The 24,779-nt window shown below is 45.4% G+C and overlaps 2 protein-coding genes and 1 long non-coding RNA gene across 8 annotated transcripts in view; 1 reads left to right on the top strand and 2 right to left on the bottom strand.

The window, feature by feature from the left end:
- The window catches only part of SBF2 (SET binding factor 2), a 470,059-nt gene extending 464,629 nt beyond the window's left edge, over window positions 1-5,430 (bottom strand). For all 5 annotated transcript variants that reach the window (XM_059931110.1, XM_059931111.1, XM_059931112.1 and 2 more), the window contains exon 1: window positions 5,245-5,430. In XM_059931110.1, coding sequence (XP_059787093.1) covers window positions 5,245-5,299 — 55 coding nt within the window. In that variant the 5' untranslated portion in view covers window positions 5,300-5,430. The remainder of the gene's footprint in view (window positions 1-5,244) is intronic.
- A 9,069-nt stretch (window positions 5,431-14,499) lies between these two features.
- On the top strand, window positions 14,500-16,818 carry ADM (adrenomedullin). Of its 2 annotated transcripts, none has more exons than XM_059931114.1 (4): window positions 14,500-14,672; window positions 15,109-15,227; window positions 15,380-15,529; window positions 15,736-16,818. In XM_059931114.1, exons 2-4 carry the CDS (start codon window positions 15,130-15,132, stop codon window positions 16,052-16,054), a joined length of 567 nt encoding a protein of 188 aa, XP_059787097.1. In that variant the 5' UTR covers window positions 14,500-14,672; window positions 15,109-15,129; the 3' UTR covers window positions 16,055-16,818. The 2 variants fall into 2 exon arrangements, with proteins under 2 accessions (XP_059787097.1, XP_059787098.1); XM_059931115.1 differs by having other exon boundaries at window positions 15,739-16,818.
- Window positions 16,572-24,779, bottom strand: part of LOC132370661 (uncharacterized) — a 35,125-nt gene continuing 26,917 nt past the window's right edge. Inside the window, exon 2 of the long non-coding RNA XR_009504651.1 lies at window positions 16,572-17,470. This is a non-coding gene — a long non-coding RNA (uncharacterized LOC132370661). The remainder of the gene's footprint in view (window positions 17,471-24,779) is intronic.

Raw genomic sequence — 24,779 nt, forward strand, 5'->3', positions numbered from 1 at the left:
GTAAGTTTTGTGGTTTTTTTTAATTAAAGTGGGGTTTTTTTGGTCTTTTTTTTATATATTTATTTTTGGCTGTGTGGGGTCTTCATTGCTGCGCCCGGGCTTTCTCTAGCTGCGGCAAGCAAGGGCTACTCTTTGTTGCAGTGCGTGGGCTTCTCATTGTGGTGGCTTCTCTTGTTGCAGAGCATGGGCTCTAGGCGCGCGGGCTTCAGTAGTTGTGGCTCGCGGGCTCTAGAGCACAGGCTCAGTAGTTGTGGCGCGTGGGCTTAGTTGCTCTGCGGCATGTGGGATATTCCCGGACCAGGGCTCGAACCCCTGCATTGGCAGGCGGACTCTTAACCACAGCGCCACCAGGGAAGCCCTCTTCCAGTAAATTTTTACAGAGAGTTTTACATAAAAAAGACTACTCAAAGGATACAACTCAAGATATACAAAACTATTCTAATGCCTAAAAAGTGATTCAAATTAAAACACCTACTCTTCAAAAGCTATTGTTAAGAAAATGAAAGGGCAAGCCACAGATTGGAAGAAAATATTTGCAAAACACCTGATAAAGACTTGTATCTAGAACTTAAAAATTCAATAATAAGAAGCCAACAAATGCAAACTATTACATATAGAATGGATAAACAACAAGGTCCTACTGTATAGCACAGGGAGATAAACCATAATGAAAAAGAATATAAAAAAAGAAAGTATATATGTATAACTGAATCACTTTGCTGTATAGCAGAAACTAACACAACATTGTAAATCAACTATACATAAATTAAAAAAAAGAAGCCAAACAAACAATCCAATAAAAAAGGGCAAAAATTTGCTCAACCTCTTTACAAAAATATTCCAATGCAATAGGCACATGAAAAGGTGCTCAACATCATTAGCCATCAGGAAAATTCAAACTGAAACCACAATAAGATACCACTACATGTCCACTAGAATGGTTAATTTTTTTTAAATAATATAAATAAAATTTAAAAGACTAACTGGAACTCTCATACATTGCTGGTAAGTATGCAAAATGGCACGGCCAGTTTGGAAAACAGTTTGGTGGTTTCACATAAAGTTAAACAGACACTGATCATATGACCCAGCAATTCTTCTCCTAAGTATCTACCCAGGAGAAATGAAACCATATGAACAGTCAAAGATCTGTCTGCAAATGTTCAGAATAACTTTGTTCATAATAGCCCAAAACCAGAAACTCAAAAGTCCACCAACTGGTGAACGGATAAACAAACTGTATTATATTCAGCAATAAAAAGGAACTGACAATACATACAAGATGGATAAGTCTCAAACATATTTTTCTACTAAGTGAAAAAAGCCAGACATAAAAAAGTATACAATTCCATTTATAAGACATTCTAGAAAAGACAAAAACCGCAAGGACAGAAAATAGATCAGTGATTGCCAGAGGCTAGGGAGGGAATTGACTGCAAAGGGGCACAGAAGAGCTTTTTGGAGGGAAGTGTTCTCTATCTATATCTTGATTTCGGTAGTGGCTACACTTATGTATACATCCGTCAAAACTCATTGAACTGTTTAGTTAAAAAGGTGAATTTTATTGCATGTAAATTATACTTCAATAAACATGACTAAAGAAAAATTATCCCAAGTTAAAAAAAAAAAAAAAAGAATACATCTCGCTATCAAGATTCTACAATTTATAAAAGCTTCTGGATTTTGTTACTTAAAAAAATAATCTTCCTTTTCCCTACTGTGGGATAGAGAGTAGTCATTATAGCCCTGGGGTGGGGTGAGGGTTGTCAGAACCCAGGTAAACCAAGGAGGTACTCTATGTGGGGAGGAACGGCCAAATGATTTCAGTCAGAGTCCTAGCGCTGCAAGGAGGGTGTCAAAGCAGAGGGGCAACCTGGCATGGGGCACTGGGTGAGCACGGAATGAGGACGACATCGTGCTCCACATGGAAGCAGAACCTAAGTGGAGTGAGAAGTATATCCACAAACAGTGGGGAAGTTGACATGGGGAGCCGAAGCCAGGGCAGGTTGAAAAGGGTGTCCCTGTATTGGGGCATCCTGGTATGGGCTGTTAGGTCCTGACAGGGACAGGGGGCTGGGAGAGAAAGAATGAAGAATCTGAGCCCAGCAGAGAGAGGAAGGCATCCAGGAGAGGAGAGGGTGGTAACAAAGATGAAAGATTGGTTAAATACAGGGAGACTGAACAAAGAAGTAAATATATTAAGGATAACAGAAGCCAGATTTCTCACTGTCAGAGAAGAATATTACAAATATAAAAAAGGAAAAAACTAGACTGGACCCTGGAGTGTTGGCGAGAAATCAGTGGTACTGGTGGGAACTCACAGTTTTCAATACATATGGATAAACAAATAAATATAGACATAAATATGTGTGTGTGTACACATACATATATTCCCCGGCTCGGTCCTTTAAGAAAGGCTGAGAGCAGTAACAATACAACAGCAATAAACACACAAGCACTGAGATCTTAGCTTCTAAATACCATTCTCCATTAAAACGATCCAGGTCTCCCTAGAGAAATGGCTGATTCCAGGACTAAAGGAGGGACAGTACAAGATAAGCCCAGAACATCTTCTTATACCAAAAAGTAAAGACATGCTCAAAGAATGGTGAGGACATGTCATAAAGACACGGAAGCCAGCTTAAATGGGCTCTCGTTGGCCAAAAGAGGAATAATTTGAACTAAATAAACAGTAACAATATAACTCAGCAAAAAAACAGAAAACCATGTATCCATAGATATAAATGCATAAAGGAATACAAGTTTGATGAGGAACAAGACACATAGTTTCAAAGAAGTCCTCACAAAAACCATTTATTAATTAACTATTAAATATTAACTTTAGAGTGAAGAACCCTGGCAGATATTGCTTATAATCAAAGTAATCAAGTAATCAAAGTGAAAATCACCAATAATAGACAAACTGAAATTGTACCACAGATAGGATGCAATGAGCACCACTTCTGTGATATTCCTGCCCAAATACATAACCTGTATGTATCTAATCATAAGAGAACAGATAATCCCCAATGAGAGGTATTCTACAAAATAACGACCCTATAATCTCCATTAGGGTCAAGGTTATGAAAATCAAAAGATGAAGGAATTGTTTCAGATTGAATAAGTCATGCAGCACATGGCCAAAAATGTATTGAAAGTAAATGAAAACGAAATTCATCGCGATTAAGAATAAGTACGCAAGCAGCAAACTCCTGAATATCGGTACGATTCCTCAGCTGAGCTCAAAAGCCATCCAAGAGCTTGCCTCACCTCTGATGACATGGTCCTGTGACAAATAAATGCAATACATAATTCTGAACTGGATCCTTTTGCCAGTAAAGAGATTAATGGCATAATCAACAAAACTTGAACCAGTCTGAGAACTAGATGGAGTACTATGCCAGTGTTAATTTCCTGATTTTGATGATTGTACTGTGATTATGTAGGGGAATAACCTTGTTTGTAGAAAATACACACTAAAGCATTCTGGGGTGATAAGGGAGGGCATCAGGTCAGCAGCTTCCTCTCAAATGGTTCAGGGAGTAAAGAGTTCTTTCTTTGTACCATACTTGCAAGTTTTGTGATTGTTTCAAATTTTTTTAGAAGTGAGGGGGGGGGAAACCCCAATGTCGCTAAAAATGAAATAATGTTAAAAACAAACTGTGATTCTCCATATTGTTAATCTTGGTAATAAGAAAGAGACAGCAGACTATGCAAAATTACTAGGAAATAACAAATAAAATTTTGGAGCCAGAAAATACTTTAAATATAGCCCAAGCCCTTCTTTTGTTAACCTCAATCAGGTCAAGAGTGATGAAGGACTAAAGAATATAAAAGGTCCCCGCTAAAGGAAGTTATTAGGAGAGGAATAGTGAAAGGGGCAGTACACCAATAGTGGGTAGAACAATGGTATTCTGATGCTACAAATGGCTGTAACCATCAGCAAAACACAATCTCAGCATCTCCTCCGAAAAATGAAGGGACTGTCTAGCTGAGATCTAAAATTCCTTGCAAATGTGTGACCAGAATTACCCTGAAATGGACGTGCTTCCCCAGCTCAAGTTATTATTACATTATGTGTAGCTATACAGTAATACAAAAGAATACAAATACAAAAATAGACGTGCATAAACCCTGAATTCTCTTCAGTTGTGGGAATCCCTCAATTAAATTAAAATGCAATGCATTTGCCAGATTGTTGCTTATGAGGAAAATTTTGTGACAAATGAAAAGAATTAAAACACACATTAATGTGAAACAAGATCACCTTCAGCGGTCTGCTAACGGTCCTTACCTAAAAGACAGTGTTCAGGACTTGGGGGGGAGGGGGGGCGGAGCTGGGACGAAGTGAGAGAGTAGCATTAACAAACATACACTACCAAATGTAAAATAGCTAGCTAGTGGGAAGCTGCTGCGTAGCACAGGGAGATCAGCTCGGGGCTTTGTGACCACCTAGAGGGGGTGGGATAGGGAGGGTGGGAGGGAGGCCCAAGAGGGAGGGGATATGGGGATATATGTATACATATAGCTGATTCACTCTGTTGTATAGCAGAAACTAACACAACACTGTAAAGCAATTATACTCCAATAAAGATGTTAAAAAAAAAAGTGTTCAGACTCATTCTGAAATAACCGTCACATTTGTTCTGAAAGAACGAGGAGCATTTCCTAGAAATGTTTAGAAGTTTAAGGATCCTTTCCCCTTCCTCGGTACCACGCGTCCACTGGCGCGGTGACTAGACAGGCCCCCATCAGCTCAGGGGTGAGGGAGCACAGGACTCTCAGCACTTCCTTTCGGAGAGGACAGCCCCCTGCGTCACTCGCTACTCACTCAGGATGCTGGGCATAAGTTTATCCCAGAGAAACTTAGCACAGTTGGCTCCCGCCCTACCAGCCCTGCGGTCCTGGCCCAATCCCGCCGGCACCGGGGCGCTGCCCCTGGTACCCAGCCCCCTCCAGAGCGAGGGTCGCGGCACCAAGACTCGCCCCAGCTGACCCAGCTGGGCCGCCCCGGGCCCGGAGGACACGATCTCCTCCTCCCCCTCCCCTCGTGCCGGCCCCTCACGCCCACCGCGAGGCTCAGCGGGGCCAAGAAGGCCGGACGCCGAGCGCCCGCTCAGCCGGGGCCCAGCCCGGCCCTCCCCGCCTCCAGGCCGCGACGCCCGGCCCCGAGGAGCCCACTGGACGGCAGCCGGGGGGCGGGGGCGGGGAGGCCCGGGGGCGGTGCCCGACCCACACCCTTACCTGGCTTCTCGTGGTCGTAGCCTACTACGATGAAGTAGTCGGCCAGCCGGGCCATGGCCGCCGCCGCCGCGCCGGGGAAGCGGGTGCCCGTTGCCGCCTTCGCCGCCGCCGCCCACCCGGTCCGGGCGGGCTCAGCATTTTCCCTGCAGCAGCAGTAGCGGCAGCGGCGGCACTTCAGCCATGTTTGACAACCGAGGCGCGCTCTGCGCCTGCGCCGCGCTTAGCGTCCGCTCCTCCCCCACCCCCACCCGCGCTGGCTCGTTGACCTGACCCCCCGGCGGAGAGCCCACCCCCACCCTCTTGGCGCCGCTAGGACAGCTGGTTTGGGGAGTGGGCTGCCGGGCGTATTGCCACCACACGCCGCCACCGCAGCCGCTTGGGGTGGTTCACTTTGAGGCCTGGCTGCCCCTCCGCGGCCCACCTCCCACTCCCCTATTTTTCCTAAAGCAGGGTGTCCTTCCTGCCGCCTTCTCCACTCTTTCTTTCTGGGTCTGGGAAGAAGAGACAGGGATGGTTGAGGGGTCCCCTGGAAAGTTTGCTGCTTCCCCTCCCCCCTCCCCCTCCCCTTCCCAAGACGAGATTCTCCCGCCCTCGACTGGAAGCATGGAATTTGCACCGCCAGGGCTTTTGCTGCACGTTTCCTGTTTATGTTGTGCAGATGGGAATTTTAGGAACATGCCACCGAGTAGGCGGAGGAGGAAGAGGGTTTTGCTCAATCCTCAGAGGCGCCCCGTGCTTTAGTGCTGGGTGGGCTGGGGGCGGTTGGCCTGGGCTTCCCCCAGAGCGCCTGGGGAGGCTGGATTCCTCCGAAGAACGCGGCATCCCCGGGATCCTCCTGAACTGCCCGGAACAACAGAATCCGAGGGAGGAGGCTTGTCTCTCCCAAGGGAGCCCTTCTCGCCTAGGGTTTCGCCCCTTGCAGCGGTCCCAGGGCTCTTGCAGCAGGAGCAGGAACTTCCAACTTCCCTGTTCAAACAATGCAATTAAAATGAATTAGTGGATCTCATCATCCAATCTAGGAATTATCTAGGTCGCTTTCTTTTTACTGCACCTCTTATTGATCGTTCCGAATTTGGCAAGTGAGGCATCCAGATGAGCTTGCTTTGTCCTCTGTTAGTATCTCCTGAAGTTTTAGTAGCAGGATATGTTACAAGTGGTAGACTGAAGTTGTGGGAATCTCCATGATTTGCAAATATGATTATCTTCCTGGTTGCTTGTCACTACTCATTATTAATTGAGGATTTAACCCTTCATTTACATATAAGAGCTCTTAGCAAAGTGTCTTAAGTGCTTAACAAGTATGATTAATGAGTGAATGCATACAATTTCCCCCAACTACCAGCAGGAAGCTGCTCAAACTCTGAACTGTGAGTTCAGAGATTTGGTGTCTCAGCTACTGAAAGTTTACTCTCATTGATCATTTCCTCTTTCTGTGTGGTGCTTTTTTCACCCACAGATTGAGAGGGTTGGGCTGCGCTAGAACTGAAACTCCCAGGAAGGAATACTTTAACTCAAGGAGTTCATTTGCAAATTGCACAAGGTCAAACTGAATCAGCCTAGTTGCAGAGGTGGAGGGAAGATAACAGATTGATCTTGAAAACAATTAAACCTAAAATGCTTCAGTCACACCTCAAGTAAGAATCCTCTCTATAAATTCCCTGAGAGCTCATCATCCAACTTGATCACTTTTAGTAAAGCCTAATTTAACTTCCTTGGGAGCTAGCCCATTCCACTGTTTAACAACCCTATTGTTAGAAAGTTCTTCCTTGTTACGTCAGAGTTTTCCTGTAACTTCCCCCAGTTTTGCTCTATGGAAACACCCAGAAAAAATAAAATCTATCTTTGTATGATAGCCTTTCTGACTTTTAAGGCAGCTATCATGTTCCTTCCCCATTTCACTTTTTTTTAAGGTGAAATTTACACATCATAAAATGAACCATTTTAAAGTGTACAATTCAGTGGTATTTAGTACATTCACAATGTAGTGCAACTACCCCGTCTATCTTGTTCCGAAATATTTTCATCACCCAAAAGAAAAGCCTACACCCGTAAAGCAGTCACTCCCATTTTCCCCTCCCCCAGCCTCTGATAACTACAAATTTGCTTTCTGTCTCTATGGATTTACCTAGTATGGATATTTGATATAAATACAATCATACAATATGTGACCTTTTGTGTCTGGGTTCTTTCATTTAGTATAATGTTTTCGAGGTTCATCCATGTTGTAGCATGTATCAGTACTTCATTCTTTTTCATCGCTGAATAATATTCCATTGTATGTATTATACCACATGAAGTCAAATTTATCTATTTTTTCTTTTGTTTCCTGTGCTTTGGTGTCATATTGCCTGGCTTCCATTGCAATCCATTGCCAAATCCAAGATCACTACTTGGAAGGGAAGATTTACTCCTATGTTTTCCTCTAAGAGTTTCATAGTTTACTCTTGTTTTAGGCCATTGACCCATTTTGAGTTGATTTTTATATATGACATGAGGTAGGATGTCCCATTTTACTTTTAAAATGTGTTTTTATTTCATTCACAAGTGTTGGTTTAAATTTTTTGTGTTTTTTTTTAATCAAAGCTTAGCTGTTTTCAAGCCTCGAATCAAGTGCTGTTTGCATTTAGACGTGTTTCACCTGTTAGGTCATAGGTAGGCTGCCAGACTATTTGCAAATGGATGTTTTGTAGCATAGGGATTTTGACATACCCCAGGTATATGTATATAAAGGCATCATGTATTTGAATACACATGTGAACATATTTAGCATGCACTGGAACTGTGCTTTGCTTCTCAGCCAACAGCTGCCAGTCTGCTGAAACTGATAAGCCCTGACAAGGCAGCCTGATTACTGAGGTTGGCTGAAGGCCAGACCATCCCCTGAGATAACCACCATCACCTCTCACCAAAGAGTGAGGGGTAAAGCAAACTCAGATTTGTTTTACTGAAGGGTGGCAGGGAGAGAGGAAGACTATGCAACACAATGATGGTGTGTACATAGCAGATGCCTTTCCTTTATGCCTTAGAAGTCAAAAAGGAGCTGATTACTAGTAAGCAAGAATTATCAACCTGCTGCTCCTACATTTGGCTGTCGTGGAGTAAGTGGTTGATCTGTACAGTCATTTCAAGTGCTTCCTGTGGTTAGCCACTACAGTTCAAAGAGGCAATATGAGAGTTCGACTTGACCAAACATCTGCAGGCAGGGCTGGGGCCTCTTCAAACAGTCTCTACCAACAAGTAACAAAGGAGACTAAGCAGTTGTGGTAGAAAATTCCCTGATCCATTGCCACATCTCCATCCACTCGGTTGCCCAAGTAAGAAACTGAATGATTGCTACCCTTGACACCTGCCTCTCTCTCAGCCCCACACTCCTCACTCAGTCCTATTGATCCTACTTCCCAAATGTGTAAGCTTCTCTCCCCGCTTCACTGCCACCCCACTAGTCTGAGCCACTATCACCTTCCACCTTGACTATTGCAAGAGCTTCCTAACTGGTTTCCCTGCTTCACTGGTGATCCCAGACTTTCCCTGTAGGTAAAACTTCAGGACAGTAAGTGGATTATGAACCCTGTCTTCAAATTAAATCTGTATAGGAAACAACTGTTTCTACCTTAGGTGTCTGTTTAGGGTGCGGGAAGGAGGCTTCAGAGATGGCTAATAGAAATTGTCCTACAGATGCTTTCACATGTGTGATTATATGAATAATTGAATCCTGACACTCACGTAAAGTATCCCTGACATTAGCAGTATAAATGGGTGCTGTGAGAGGTTGCAGACTGTTTTTACTTAGATTGCATGTCTATCTGGTGAGTGGGACTGGCTATGTAATGTGCAGAGGCCAAAGCAAAATGAAAATAAAGGATCCTCTCTGTTCAAAAATTATTAAGAATTTCAAAAGAGCAACAAGCAGAGCATTAAACAAAGTGTGCGGTCCTGTGTGACTGAACAGGGTGCACGTCCATGAAGCCAGCTCTGTTGGTGAAGTTTAGAGTGGAGTGTGTGTGTGTGTGTGTGTGTGTGTGTGTGTGTGTGTGGTGGATTAATTGAGATTATGATGGGACTAGGCCCTCTCCAATCTCTCCAGGGCAGCGGTCCCCAACCTTTTTGGCACCAGGGACCGGCTTTGTGGAAGAGAATTTTTCCACGGACGAGGGTGGGGGGATGGTTTTGGGATGATTCAAGCGCATTATATTTATTGTGCACTTTATTTCTAGTATTATTATTACACTGTAATATATAAGGAAATAATTATACAACTCACGATAATGCTGACAGGAGGTGGAGCTCAGGCAGTAAAGCAAGAGATGGGGAGTGGCTGTAAATACAGATGAAGGTTCGCTTGCTTGCCTGCTGCTCACCTCCTACTGTGTGGCCTGGTTCCTAACAGGCCACAGACAGGTACTGGTCCGTGGCCCGGGGGTTGGGGACCCCTGCTCCAGGGCACCACCACTGCACTGCTCCCCTTCTTGCTCCTCCCTAATCCAGTCATCACATTCAATGGCGACAATGATCTTTTAAATAAATGTGTATCAGATCATGTCTCTCCCGTCTTCAAACCTGTCAAGCTTCCCAAATCGCTATGAATAAAGTGCAAAATCTTCATCATATCTCAAAGGGTCCTATTTACTCTAACCTTGATGACCTCCTTAATCTCATCTCATGCCTTTCTTCTCCCTTACTCAATACATTTCAACCACACTGGCCTCCTTTTTTCTTCCCTAGTGTACCAAGCTCTTTCTCATCTCTAAGCATTTGCCCATGCTCTTCCTTATATTTGGAACATTAGGTCCCCCTAATCTTGCTTTTCCTTCAGAACACTTACCACAGTTTGTAATCATATATTTATTCCTATGAGGATTTGTTTATGTTTGGTTACCCTACCATGCTGTGAGCTCATTGAAGGCAAGAATGATGCTTGCATTGTTGATTATTGTATGCCCAGCATTTAGCACAGAGTTAGGCATATAACACATGCTCGGTAAATGTTTGTTGAAGGAATGAATGAACATTCAACTCATGTAGGCCCATAGATTAGAATTGCCTCATTCCGACAGTTCTAATCTGCTAGTACAGTATCCCCACGTGGAGGCAGGTAGCGTGATGGTTGCTCTCGTTAACACCATCCTCATTTGCTAGGGATGACCCCAAATGATCAAATCATCTCTTTTATACTCCATTTATTAATGCCATTCATTGTGCCATCAGTAGTAAATTTCTCTTGAAGTCATTTCACCTCATTCTGTTATAGCTGTTAGTATAAGAAGCTTCTATACGTTAACCATCTTCTCTGTGTTCTCTTTCATCTGTCCTATAGCAACTTATATTCTTTAAGCTTCAGGGAGATTTGTCTTCTTTATCACATACAAGGACTGATTATTTCTGTCCATATGTTTTGTGCAAGAGCACAGAAATGAGGCAGCAAAAGCATTACTTTTCTTTGTGCTGATGCTCTGGAAAATTCTATGCCCTAGAAAGAGAGAGGTTAACTGCCCTCCCTGCCTCTACCACTCCAAGACAGAAATTAATGCTATAGAAAGTGTTTTTTATTCTGTGTCAGCATTCTTTACTTGGTCAATCTCCTGAAATCATATGCTTATTTTATACTTAAATTGGTTTATGTACATGTGCATTTTTCTGGAAAGGATCTATGTCTTATTAGCTTCTTAGAGAAGTCAGAGATTCCAAAAAAAAAAAAAGAAGTGCCCTGAGCTTTGTATCCTGCTTTACTTTTTCCTGTGACTAAATCTAAGTAGCTGATTGGCTCCTTTCTCTAAACCACTTGGTGTTATGACTCCCGGATGCTTCTTGAAACTTGTTTTCAAATGGACTTGGTAAACAAGCCCTCAGCTTAGCTGAGGCATTTTGAACCATATGAACAATAAATGCATTGTAAAATTTCCTGTTTGAAAAAAGAGGCATCAGAGATAATTATGCAATGCACTTAGCTACTCAAGTTTAGTTATTCTTATTAATATTATTTATTGTTTCTCACTTCTTTTCTTCATGACCTGAGTGTGGTCACACTGGCTTGAGGGATTGTGTCCACAGTGTTAGTTGAGAAACCACCATCAAAAAATTTTTAAAACTCCGAACATTACTAAGAATAAGGCTTGGATTTAGGGCCTAAAAATAATTCAATTGGAATGTGAAGAAGTTGAGACACCATTATACAACAAGGCTTCAGCATATTTGTATGTCTGTATATATGATGTCAGAATATGCACAATTATTACAGTGCTTTGGGGGTTTATTTTTTGAAAGTTCTTGGGCACAAAAGAAGTGGATCTTCATTAACCAAAATTTCTTTTCTTCTGCTTCTTTCACTTGTCTTGCCAGTGAGATTTTAAAGATGTTTCTTCCTTCACTTCCTTCCTTCCTTCCTTGTACTCTGTGTGAATCTACAATCACTGCAACTTGAATGGATGACACTCCACGTTTACAAATCGCCAGAAGCAGAAGTCCCTAAGTTGTTTCCTTCTATATCCGACGTTTAACCGTGAATGCATTCTAGTGATTTTTTCCCCCTTTGTTAAAGTAAACGAACCCCAGGTTCCAAGGGAAAAAATAGATGCCAACATTTGGAAAACTTTATATCTTTTTTTCGACTTATACTCCACGACATTTTGGGGAACCTTCCGGCCCTTGTCGCCGACCCAAGCAAACACACACACACACACTTTCGAAGATACGGGTGTTCTAGCAAAACCCCGAGCTGCCAACACAGGTCTTAAAGAATTGACGGAGTTCTCAAGCGTCAGACCTCTAAGTGCCAGAGCTATAAGGCACACCTGGGCTGAGATCATTGTGCCAAGGATCTCAGGTGGGAATTCCTGGCACCGCCGCTATGCTGCTGGCGTAGGCACTGGAGCCCGGCGGAGTCTCCAATTCTGGGTTGGGTTTGCTTTTTGAAGCCTCCAGCAGCTCAAAGCGAAGTCTGCACCAAGAGCTCCGTCCCCGGTCCCTTCCCCCATCCCCTCCACCCTCGCTCTCTCCTGGAACCAGGGATCTCCTAAAGGACACAGCGAGGAGGCCACGAGGTACAGCTGAAGAGTCCTCTGTAGACCAAACCCCCCAGGGCTGGTGGGAACTGGAAGGAACGAGTCCAGACCACGGGACCTTCCCTGGCTGTGGGCCGGCGCCCAGCTGTCCTTGACCTCCCCGGCAGCCAGAGGCGCGCGCCGGGGAAATGAAAGTAAAAACCTGTCTTGGCGCGGACCCAGCTGGAAGCTGGCGACGAGTAGGTCGCATCCTCAGACAAGACTGACAGACAGCCGGTCCTGGACAGGGTCGCTGCGAAGAGCGTGACTCGTAGGGGACGAACTGAAAGGAAGCATTGAGAAATGGGAGACGAGCGAGCAAAACAGAATAGTTCGGCTGGGGAGGCTCCTGGAAACAGAGCAGGCGCTCAGTAATACCTGCTGTCTGCGGTGCGGGCAGACTAGCCGCCAGACGCGGTTTACTGCGGCAACTGCCCTGAAGCCAGACAGGCGGCCCGAACCCAGCCAGTGCGCTGCGCTGCACTCCTCCGACCCTCGGCGTCCCCAGCCCAACCCCGAGCCCGAGCCAGGAATCTGTCCCCCACCCTCAGCTGGAACTCAGGTCCGCTCAGGTGACTCCCTCGGAGAAGAGTCCTCAGAATAAATAATTTCGGAGCGGCCATTCCTTCCCAGGTGCAATGTCCACCGGTCAGTCCTGGGAGTGAAAAGGCGGCTGAGCCAGCAGTGCGCGGCCCAGGGCAGGCAAGGTCCTGTGCACTGGGTCTCAGAACCAGTGTGGCAGATCAGGTAGGAAGCTTAGAGATCCGCTGGGGCAAGTTATAGATGGGGAAACCAGAGAGTGGGGTGCGTAACTTGCCCAGGTTCACAAAGAATTGCCGTAGGGTGAGAGTAGAAGCTGCTCCACAGAGTTCCAGGGGTCCCGCGCCCTCCGCCTCTCAGTCTAGGCCCTCGGCTTCAGGACCTGCATCCAGGGAAGTGGGTGATAGGACACCAGAGGCCCTCCTGCAAGAAGTAGGGAGCCCTGCGGGGCTAAGTTCCCTCCCTAGTTTGGCCTCCAGAAGTTAAGTAAGAAAGTGAAGTCAAGAAGCAGTGATGGAAGAGCATAAACGGGTGACAAACGTGCTTGGGGGTGATTCATCATGAAAAAGCATAAATCCTTGGGCGGGGGCTAGGACTCTCCTCTCTCCCTCGACAAGATGATGGCCCTAGCCTAGAAAAATCCACGCGGCGCCATAGTCCAGTCGGCCGTGTATGCTTGCGGGGCCGAGCTAGGACACTACTGTTTACCACCTTTGGTGTGACTTTGGGCAAATGCTTATTTATCCCTCTGAACTTTAGTTTTCTCATTTCACCAGGTAGAAAGTTGATGTTACCCTCCTTGTCTAACTCAAGGGTAGGTGTGAGGATCAAAGGAGATCAGGATGTGGCCATGCTTTGTAAACTGTAAAGGGATTAACATACGTGAAGCATTAGTGTGCTCCCTGGCAGTATCCTCACGTTTACAAGTGGTGAATGAAGGCTCCGAGGGCAGCCAGGCAAACTCTCAGGTTGTAACCTTACAAGGCATGATTGGATTAAAAGGGGAAAAAATGAAACTGTATTCTTCGTCCTAATTTTGGTTATTCCTTTATTTCCAAATAGGCATGCAAATTCTGAAACGTCAGGTAAGTCCCCGCCTCTAAATCCCAATTCTCAAATCAGCCTTTCCGAGCCTTGCCCCTATTGTGAAATCTTACTAGCCCATCCTCAGAACCCCGGAGTCTCGGCTAGCCCCCCTTCTCTCAGCTGTGCTCTGTGCCCTGCCCCTGAGGCTCCGCTGAAGTCTGGGGTCGCGGCCAGGTCAGGCGCCGAGCCGGCACGGGGCGCGGTCCACTCGAGGCCACATCTCCCGAGGTCCGGAGTTCGGGTCATCCGCGTGATACCCCGCGCTGGCTCTTGCAGTTCTGTGCCAGAAGACGTTACACTCTGGGCTGCATAAGTCCTAGGTAAGGACCCCCAAGAGGTTGTACCGGCTCTGCTTCGTCCCGGCTTAAGGTCTGAACTCTGTGCCCAGTGAGTCAGGGCTGAGGCAGTTCCTGCACCAATCTCCTGGAGCTCATCTCTGAGCCCTCTAGGCATGAGGGACCCCCCACCTCACCTCCAAACCCCACACCCGCAGGCAAGCAATGCGCGCGCCCGATTGCAGAGCGCGCGCCCAAGGGAGGAAAGGGAGGGCGCGAGGGCAGCCTAGGCCCCGCCCCCTGCGCTCTTATAAAGCGGAGGAACGAGAGCCGGCCACTCAGTGGTTTCTTGGTGACACTAGGCGGAACGGGTCGAACCTTGCCACCTCTGGTTTCTCACCGCAGCTTGGACGTCGGGGATTTGCCACTGCCAGAGCGACGTCTCAGACTTAATCCTCCAAAGATCTCGGCAGATCACCCCCTCAAGCAGGTAAGCACCGCGGGCCGGGCCGGTTAAAGGTGGGGAGGCTTGCCCAGGCCGGAGACTAGGAGCGCTGGGTGAGGGGTACAATCCACTTTGGAGGGTCCTCTGCTGGGTGCGTCCCACATCCCGGGCCCAGCTCGTGGACACAGCTGGAACTACAGAGACCCAGTCCCCTCTGCTCCATCAGCCAATCCGAGAAGTTGAGCGGGGAACCTCTGGGAGCCTGGCGCGGGGCAGCGGCCTCCCCTGCGGGGCCTGTCACCCCCCTGGCGGGTGCAAATGCCGCTGGCGCCTCTCTGCGCCCCGGGGAGATAAGCGTCTGAGTCAGGCAGAGCGCGGGTTGAGCCTGCCCACTCCGGGGCCCCCCGCCCGCCTCCGTGCCCCGCCCGGCGGTGAGGCAGACCCGGGAGCTCACGCTCGGCTCCTCTTTCTCCTTCCCCAGGGTCTACGCATCGACGCCGGGATGAAGCTGGTTCCCGTCGCCCTAATGTATCTGGGCTCGCTCGCCTTCCTAGGCGCGGACACCGCACGGCTCGACGTGGCGGCAGAGTTCCGAAAGAAGTGAGTCGCAGGCAGCGCCTGCCCCAGTTGTGGTACCTGCAAGACAAGGGAAACTAACCATTGGTCCCCGAGGGGTTAGAAGTGAACAGGAGCAGGGATGGGCCAAGACCTCGCCTGGACGATTGCGAATCGAGTCTATTTGTGTTGTTTAGATGGAATAAGTGGGCTCTAAGTCGTGGAAAAAGAGAACTTCGCGAGTCCAGCAGCTACCCCACCGGGCTCGCCGACGTGAAGGCAGGGCCTGCCCAGACTCTCGTTCGGCCGCAGGATGTGAAGGGCGCCTCTCGCAGCCCCCAGGCAAGGTAACTATGCGGGGCGCCGTCGCGGGGTGGGCAAGGGGAGCCCTCCTCCATTGCCCTGGCCCTGGGGATCATCGGGGCTGTATGGCAGTTCAGATGGAGGTAGCAGTTAGCAGCTCCCTCTGGTCTTAGAATGGCTCCCTTCCCGCTGGCTGGGGCCAAAGACCTGCTTGATGGGGGTCTCATGTAGCCTTCCTTCCCTTCTCCAGCAGTCCGGACGCCGCCCGCATCCGAGTCAAGCGCTACCGCCAGAGTATGAACAACTTCCAGAGCCTGCGGAGCTTTGGCTGTCGCTTCGGGACGTGCACGGTGCAGAAGCTGGCGCACCAGATCTACCAGTTCACGGACAAGGACAAGGACGGCGTCGCCCCCAGGAGCAAGATCAGCCCCCAGGGCTACGGCCGCCGGCGCCGACGCTCCCTGCCCGAGGCCGGCCTGGGACGGACTCTGTCTTCCCAGGAGCCACAGGCGCGCGGGGCCCCGGCCTCCCGGGCTCATCAAGTGTTCGCCACCCTCCTTAGGATTTAGGCGCCTGTGGCAGCAGCGAACACTCGCACATGCATCCCGCCGGCGCCTCCCGGGGCGGAGGACTTCCCCTAGCCGAGCCTCTCAGCCTATGGGACCCGAGCTGAGACAGCCCTGAGAGACCGAGAGTCCGGGAGGCACCGTCCGGCGGCGAGCCCTGGCTTTGCAGGACCCCGTCCACCTCGGAGGCAGTGTTCTCTTCACCCTAATTCGGCCCGGGTGCCCCGGGTGGGGAGGGGGATGCAGAGGAATCCAAAGGAGTGTCCTCTGCCAGGCTCACGGAGAGGAGAAACTGCGAATGCTGAGACCCCCCAGGGGCAGGGGTCTGAGCCACTGCCGTGCCCGCCCACAAACTGATTTCTGACGGGGTGTCACCCCACCGGGGCGCAAGCCTCACTATTACTTGAACTTTCCAAAACCTAGAGAGGAAAAGTGCAATGTGTGTTGTATATACAGAGGTAATTATCAATATTTAAGTTTGTTGTGTCAAGATTTTTTTGTAACTTCAAATATAGAGATATTTTTGTACGTTATATATTGTATTAAGGGCATTTTAAAGCAATTGTATTGTTCCCTTCCCCTCTATTTTAATACGTGAATGTCTCAGAGAGGTGTAACGTTGTGTGCTGCGTGGAATGTGAGCGTGTGTGCGTGAAAGACTGGTTGCCTCTTGTGGAAGAAGAAAACACCATGTCTGTATAATCTATTTACATAAAATGGGTGATATGCGAAGTAGCAAACCAATAAACTGTCTCAATGCTGATTCATTTTCGGGTCACGAGTCTTGGGAGGAAGGGTGTCCCCAGTCTTGGTCCGCCCGGGAGCCTTGCGGTCCGGGAGCCTTGGGGTCCAGCCGCCTGGCGTGGGAAGGTAGCACGGCTGCGCTGGCGCGTGCTGGCTGCTCTCCGCGCTGGCCGAGCTGTCGGAGTAACGCTCTCCGGTGGGACGTGCGGAGAGCGTGTCTTGCGTGCGGGTCCGGGCTTCGAGGAGATGCTCCAGGTCGCAGCCTCGTGTGGCGGCCGGGCCGGCTGGGGTAGGGTGAACCCTTAGTGGGGAGGCGAGCCTGGAATCTCCCGATTACGCAAGAGTCCCAGATTTTATGGAGTTGCTCACGGAACCCTGCGCAAAAGCGCACCTCGGAGAGTTGGGGTGGTCTCCGAGGTCTTCCAGCTGAGGAGTGTCCCCCTGCTGCAGCGGGGCTAAAGTTAGAAGCGACTTCAGCAAAAAGTGCGAGCTCCTCCGGGAAATCCGCAGCCGGGCCAGCGACCCCAGTCCTCTCCCGGCCCGGTGCCCCAGAGAGTGTGCTGGCTCATAAGCGATACTGCGGCGCCCCCAGCCGGCCGCCTCCGACGTGCCAGAGAGCTGTCAGGCAGTACGTGCGGTTTAATAAGTCCTCCTACGTGGGAGTCAGCACACAGCCTTAATGAAAGAGGAAAGAAAAAAACAGTTTGCAGATGCCAACCAGGGCTGGCCCCCCCTAGACCTGCACGGCAGCTCCCTGTTCTGGGACCGTGACTCAGCGCCCACACGGGGCGCAGCGTGCAGCTGCTGACGGGAGGCGGGCTGGACGGACGTGCCGCCGGAACCGTGCGCCTGCGACGTCCTGAGACCTTCATTGTTCCGCCTCCCCTTGCCGCTCTCCTCTTCCTTCCCCCTTCCCAAGCCTTTTTCATTTTTTTCTCCACTTCTCTCCAGTCTTCCTTTCTCTCCCTTCTTTCTTCCTTCCTCCCCTTTGCTTAAATTTATACCTTATCATCTTAGACCGTTGACCCCGGTTCTGGTGATAGAAGCCAGACACTAAGCCCCAGTGAGTGACTAGAAGGGCAGGGGACGTGGAAACAGGACAGAAGAAGAGGATAAGGGAAGGCACCCTGTTATTGATGTCTCTACCCTATTTGTCTCAACCAATATCCTGAAGACCCAGGATGGAGTTCTACTGCTTGTCCTTTCCAGAAAGACTCCCTGGCCTTTACATTTCAAAGCATGACTGAAATGTTGGTGCTTCTAGGTGATCTTAGAAACCTTCCTGGTGAAGAAAATCTGAGGGTGAGTTTGGATAATGGAAATGTTTCCAGGGCAGCCTACCTTCTCCTGGGACTTTTGGGTCAATTGCATTCCACAAGGTCCCTTCTGAGGGCCTAGAATATTTCCTTTCAGAAAAAGCCTCCATGACACTGAAAGGGGTCATAGGTCTGGGGTCCAGAGACAACCTGCTCCTGAAGCAGTTTCAGTTTCAAAGAAAGTAGATCCTAGTACATGGAATTTCCTTAAGACTGTCTGAGGCCTCAGTTTTGAGCACCTGGCTGTTAACAGTGTCAATCTTCATACAGTTCATTGTCCTATTTGATCTTAACAATTTAGTGAGGTTCATCAGAATTCAAGGGGTTACAAAAGTAGCAAAAGACCATGCTTTCCTTAAGGTCCTTCTAGTAAATATTCACTTAGAGGGAGCTCTGTGCCAGGCACTGCACAAGGTACAGGGGATGTAAGAATGAGTGACTAAAAAATCCAGTTTTGGAATTCCCATGCCCGTGAGTGGTTCTGGGTGGTCTGAAGGGGCTACAAAAACCGGAGAGCTGCGAACACTTCAGCCTTGCAGACAGTGGCTTGGGATTAAATACTCACCCTTTTCCTTGAGCCAAGGTTTGTCCAATAGCCACAGAGCCCTTCAGCCAAACCTCACCCTGGCAGAGTTTCAGCCAGCAGACAAAGCTGCCAAAGGCAGGTTGGGCACTAGCTTAGGGCTGTTCTGAGCAGGGAACAGGCATGTGCCTTCTGCCCAGGGAGTCTTATGACTCCCTTCAGGGAATCTAAGGCAAGTGAAGGAGATGGTTCAGCTCTGAGATGAAGAGGCAGCTGCTCAGCTGGAGTCCTTCCCAACTAAAAAATCTGTGATTGGAGACATGTCTGAAGACAGAGGAGACCCTCCTAACACCAGTTTGGTACAAGTTCAGAATTGACTGAAGGTCACCATCAAACCCTGAGGACCTTCTCTGTGAGCCATTCAACCTTCCTTCTGGTTTCTTTTTCATAAGGTGTCAAAGCCTGTCAGGATAAGGTCTCTTGATGCCAAGAACACATCATTTATCAACAGTGGTGAGTCATTTGTGGCTGATCCGACCTGTCGACGGCTGAGGAGTAGTCGCAGCTTTTATCTTTAGCTACTGTTGCTGGCTGTGGGAATGGTACCATCCATTTGTAATCAAACACAATGTACCAAGCAATTTCTTGAAAAGCCCACACCTTGGCTGAACAGCTAAGGGTGGAAAGGAGTGATGGGGAGGAATGGAAACGGCTTCTTTTTCTTAGCACCTTCTTTGTATTAGACATTCTCCTAGCCACTTTATATACCTTATCTCATTTAATTCTTACAGCAACCTTGTGGAGTAGGTGTTATTATCTCTGTTCTGTCTGTGGATAAAGAAATTGAACCTCAGAGACATAAAGTAACTTAGCCAAGGTCACACAGTGAGTAATCAGGACTGGAGTCTGGATTTGCACTCAAGTGCCATAGGCTATTTTGATGCTATGAAGGCACAGAGAGTAAGGTGGAATAATTTTAACATTTGGATTCTCAAGCCAGATGTCCCCAGATGTCCTCTAACATGAGGATGGCTTGGGTAGGTGACTTACACCTGTGGTTCTGAAGGATTTACATGAGATTGGTAGGACTGGAAACCAGAACTGCTTCAGCAGTATGCTTAGTGAGTGCAAAATAAATAAATGAATTGAGTTTTTAAATTCTTGGACCTGGTTTGAAGTGGGGATTATAATCAGAAATAGTCTTTTTTTCACCCTGAGCTAAGCCACTGACCTCTTTGGTTTTTGTTGCCAAATATAGTTAGAACATACACCTGAAGGCCTCAAAAGCTGGCTTCTGAGGGGAAGGCCTTCTGAGCTATTCCTGGCCAAACCCAGTCCCACACTGCAGGTCTTGAGTCGCCTGGAAGGACACCTGTGTCTACAAAGCTGCAAATAGAGTTTCCACCCTTAGGTGGAACCTTTGTCTTTGGCAATTGCTGCCCAAGCCGTCTTTTCAGAGGCTGAGTGAGCTGACAGGGTTATGAATGCTGCCCCTCCTTTCCCCAGTGGGGACGCGGAGGGCCTTGTTATCCAGGGTTCCACAGAGGTTTCTGCCAAAGCCCGATTGGAGGCTTGGTCTTCATTTGCATGGGAAGAAGGGTGAGGCTAGATAGCTATCTGGTGGTCCCACAGGTCTTGTTCCAGAGTTATTTTGGAACATTCTGGAAAAATAATAAAATGACTGTGACCACACAGGCAGCTGAATTTAGTAGGTTATTGTACTTTATCCAAAAGCAGGAAAGTAGTTCTGAGTGTTAAGATGAGTTTTTGAGACTTAAGAAATGCATTTTACTTATTATACAATATTTATCCAGTGTAGAAAAAAAGAAAAGATTTGCCTTTTATACCACTCCCAGAGAGATAACTACCGTTATTTTAGAGTTTACCTTTTTAGACATTTTTACATATTATACATACACACACACTTTAAAAAATTGAACTCAACTGCAGAGAGCTGAATGAAGCATACTTCTCAGTTTAAGTTGTTATTATTGGTCTGTGCAAGCCTTCTCTCTTGTTTTAATTACTTTATTTTTTCTCCTTTAATTCCCATTCCCCTTCCCATCTTCTCCATAGGAACTGTCTTTAACCTGTTTGATATCTGTCTTATTATATGTATATAATCCTGTAAAATCTGTTTTGTTGTTTTGTGATTGTGTGTTTTTAACGTACAAATATATTGTGTTAAAAATTTTCCTACTTTTCTCACTGAACACTTAAAAAAATAATTATCCAAGTAGATTGTTTCTTCTCAAAGCTGCACATTATGGAGTAATAATGCATCTACCACGTTTAACTTCTCTTGTCTCTTAATGAGGGACACTTGGTTTGCCTCCAGCACCTGTTTGCCACAAATAATGTATAGATGAACATCCTGTTTCATGTTCTCTTGTGGATCTGAATGAGAATTTCTTGAGGTTATATATCCAGAAATGGCATCCAAAAGCTTCTACAGACAATGCTAAGTTCTGTGAGATTAGTCTCCAGAATGCCTGTACCGGTGTGTGTTCCCACCAGCAGTGCATGAGAGTTCCCCACCTCCCTGTGTCCTTGCCGACCTCTGTATGGATTCATGTTTGCCATCCTAAAGGGTATAAAGTAATATGGCACTATTGTTTTAACTTCCATTACTGATTACTACTGAATTTTAGCACATCTTCATTTATTTACTGGTCATTTGGACTTTGCCTAATGGGCCACACAAATTTTAAAAAGTGGGATCAGGTTGGTCTGTAACCTGATTTTTTTTTTTTTTTTTACTCATCAGTATATTCGTGGCATCTTTCCATGTCAGTAAATAAATCTGTACAGTATCATTTTTATTACCTGCATGATATTTCATCATATGAAAATATCATAATTTGTTTAACCATTCCTCTGCTATTGGACATTAAACTTCTCCCCATCCCCCACATTTTTGCCATGAAAAATTCCTGAATAAACATCCTTGTGTATTCATCTTAGGGTAATTTTATGAATTGTTTTAAAGATAAATTCTTAGACGTAAAATTATTGAGACCATTTTCTCACTCCACATGCAAAAATAAACTCAAAATGTATTAAAGACTTAAATGTAAGCTCTGAAACCATAAAACTTCTAGAAGAAAACATAGGCAGGGTGTTCTTTGATGTTGGTCTTAGCAAAATTTTTTTGGATCTGTCTCTTCAGGCAAGGGCAGCAAAAGCAAAAATAAACAAATGGGGCCACATCAAACTAAAAAGCTTTTGGACAGCAAAGGAAACTATCAACGTAACAAAAAGGCAACCTACTGAATGGGAGAAGATATTTGCAAATTACACATCTGATAAAGGGTTAATATCCAAAATATATGAAGAACTCATACAACTCAATATAAAAAAAAAACAGTCTAATTAAAAAAATAACAGAGGACCTGAATAGGTATTTTTCCAAAGAAGATATCATTTCCAAAGATGGCCAATAAGCGCATTGAAAAGATACCCAACAACACTCATCATCAGGGAAATGAAAATCAAAACCACAATGAGATATCACCTCACATAGGTCAGAATGGCTATCATCAAAAAGACAAGAAATAAGTGTTGGAGAGGATGTAGAGAAAAGGGAATCCTTTTCACTGTTGGTGGGAATGTAAATTGGTACAGCCACTATGGAAAACAGTATGGAGGTTCCTCAAAAAAATTAAAATGCAGCTACCAGACAATTCAACAATTCCACTCCTGGGTATTTATTCGAAGAAAACAAAAACACTAATTTGAAAAGACATATGCACCCCTATGTTCATTGCAGCATTATTTACAATAGCCAAGATATGGAAGAAATCTAAGTGTCCATACAGTTGAATGGGTAAGGAAGATGTGAGATTATATATATATATATATATATATATACACCCCACCATAATATTCCATTGTATATACAATGGAATACATATACAATGGAATATTATTCAGCCATAAATAAGAATGAAATCTTGCCTTTTGCAACAACATGGATGGACCTAGAGGGTATTATGCTAAGTAAAATAAATCAGACAGAGAAAGACAAATACTGTATATTTTTACTTACAGGTAGAATCTAAAAAACAAAACAAACAAATAAATATAACAAGACCAAAACAGACAGATACAGAGAACAAACTAGTGGTTGCCAGAGGGGAGGGAGATGGGGAGATGGGTAAAATAGGTGAAGGGGATTAAGAGGTACAAACTACCAGTTATAAAATAAATCACAGGGATATAATGCACAACACAGGGAATATAGTCAATAATATTGTGATAACTTTGCATGGTGCATGATCTATAAAAATCACTATGTTGTACACCTGAAACTAATATAGTATTGTAAGTCAACTATATTTCAATGAAAAAAAACAAGTAAATTTATTGAGCCAATAAGTATGTACCTTTTTGTTAAATATTTGATACATATTGCCAAATTGACCTCTGGAATGATCAGTTTTTACTTCTACTAACAGTCTATAAATGTCAATTTCCTATATTCTTAGAAACACTGAGCATTATACTTCTTTTTTAATACTGTATCATCTGATAGGTAAAAATGATATTTCTTATTAGAAAGTTTTATTCTTTTCCTATGTTTCTAGACTGCATTTTATATATTAATAATTCTAAACATATTTAGTTTATAGTTTCATTCTAATAACTCTATAATCTTTATCAGCTGACTCTTAGTCATCATGATTTGTTTCCTCCTATTTCTGTAGTTTTGGGTTCTGAGCTCATCTTATTAAAGCTTAATCTATGGTGATTCTGGGTTGAGGTGAATTGCTCCAGAGAGGTTTGTGTTTGCTTTTTCTTATTGCCCCAGAGTTATTACCAACCTGGGACCATTTTTAATACTAATTTCTTGATATTGTGTTTCTAAACCATGCACGTGTGCATTTGTGCTGGAGAAGTGGGGTGTAGCCTTTGGAGGATCCTGGATTTACCTGAGTGTCTCAATTCCTTTTCTTCTGTCCCTAAGCAAGTCTCTTTATTACCAGGGAGAGGAAAACCCTCCCCAAAGTCCAGGCAACTACTTTTCAGTTAAAGCTCTCCATTCTGGTTTTTAGTTACTTTGGTTTGGTCTCCTGTGGATTTTCTGTATTTTCATGGGGGTTCAGTTATCCATTTAAAAGGATGTTAAGTATACTTTGCTTAGCATTCTAGATATTTTATAGTAGCTGAATTTTCAGCTTGTCTAGTCTGCCATTATCACCAGAAATAGGAGTCAGTATCAACTATTCTCATTATTACTTCAACTTACAATATTTCTTTGATCAATAGTAGATGAAATATTTCTCATATCTTTATGATAATTTATATGTCTTCATATATATTGTTTTATTGTTGTTGATCCTTTTATTCTATTGGAGTGTTTGTCTTTTTTTATTGATTTGAAATTCTACTTAATGATTAAGAATATTAAAGTTTTGTCACATACACACATTCCTTTTTTTCCTTTTTGTGAAGTGTGATTTATTTTTTGCCCTATAAAACTTTAGATATTTATATAATCAAAGATACTAATTTTTCTGCCTTTGTTGGCTTGCTTAGGAAGTCCTTCTCTGTCTTAATATTTTAGAATATTCATAAATTTTTCTATTACTCTTCTGATTTCATTTTGTACTTTAAACATTTTATTGCAACTGGAATTTATTTTGGTATATGATGTGAAGTAGAGATTTAACTTTATTTTTTTCTCCCAAATAGTTAGCAGTTGTCTAACACATATACTAAGTAACACACATTTTCTGCAGGACTTGGGAGGTTTCCTTCATCATATACTACAGAGGTTTTCAAACTGTGTCCTATAGAGCCACAGGGTTTCCCTGAATTACTTCTGCAGATTCCTGGGGAGACAAGGAGGAAGCAAAAGTAGACTCTCTAGCGTCAAGTGGAGCAGTTCTACTATTTTTTGTTTTATATGTTGGGGTCCCATGTCAGAGTTTATTTGAAGAAAGAATTCATTCCCTGGTGGTCCAGTGGTTAACACTCTGTGCTCCCAATGCAGGGGGCCCAGGTTCCATCCCTGGTCAGGGAACTAGATCCTGCATGCCACAACTTAAGATCCTGTGTGTTGCAATTAAGACCTGGTGCAGCCAAATAAACAAAACAAAACAAAACAACAACAATAAAAACTTTAGAAAAAAAAAAAAGAATT

Source organism: Balaenoptera ricei, chromosome 8, assembly GCF_028023285.1.
Source record: "Balaenoptera ricei isolate mBalRic1 chromosome 8, mBalRic1.hap2, whole genome shotgun sequence".
Classification (NCBI taxonomy): Eukaryota; Metazoa; Chordata; class Mammalia; order Artiodactyla; family Balaenopteridae; genus Balaenoptera; species Balaenoptera ricei.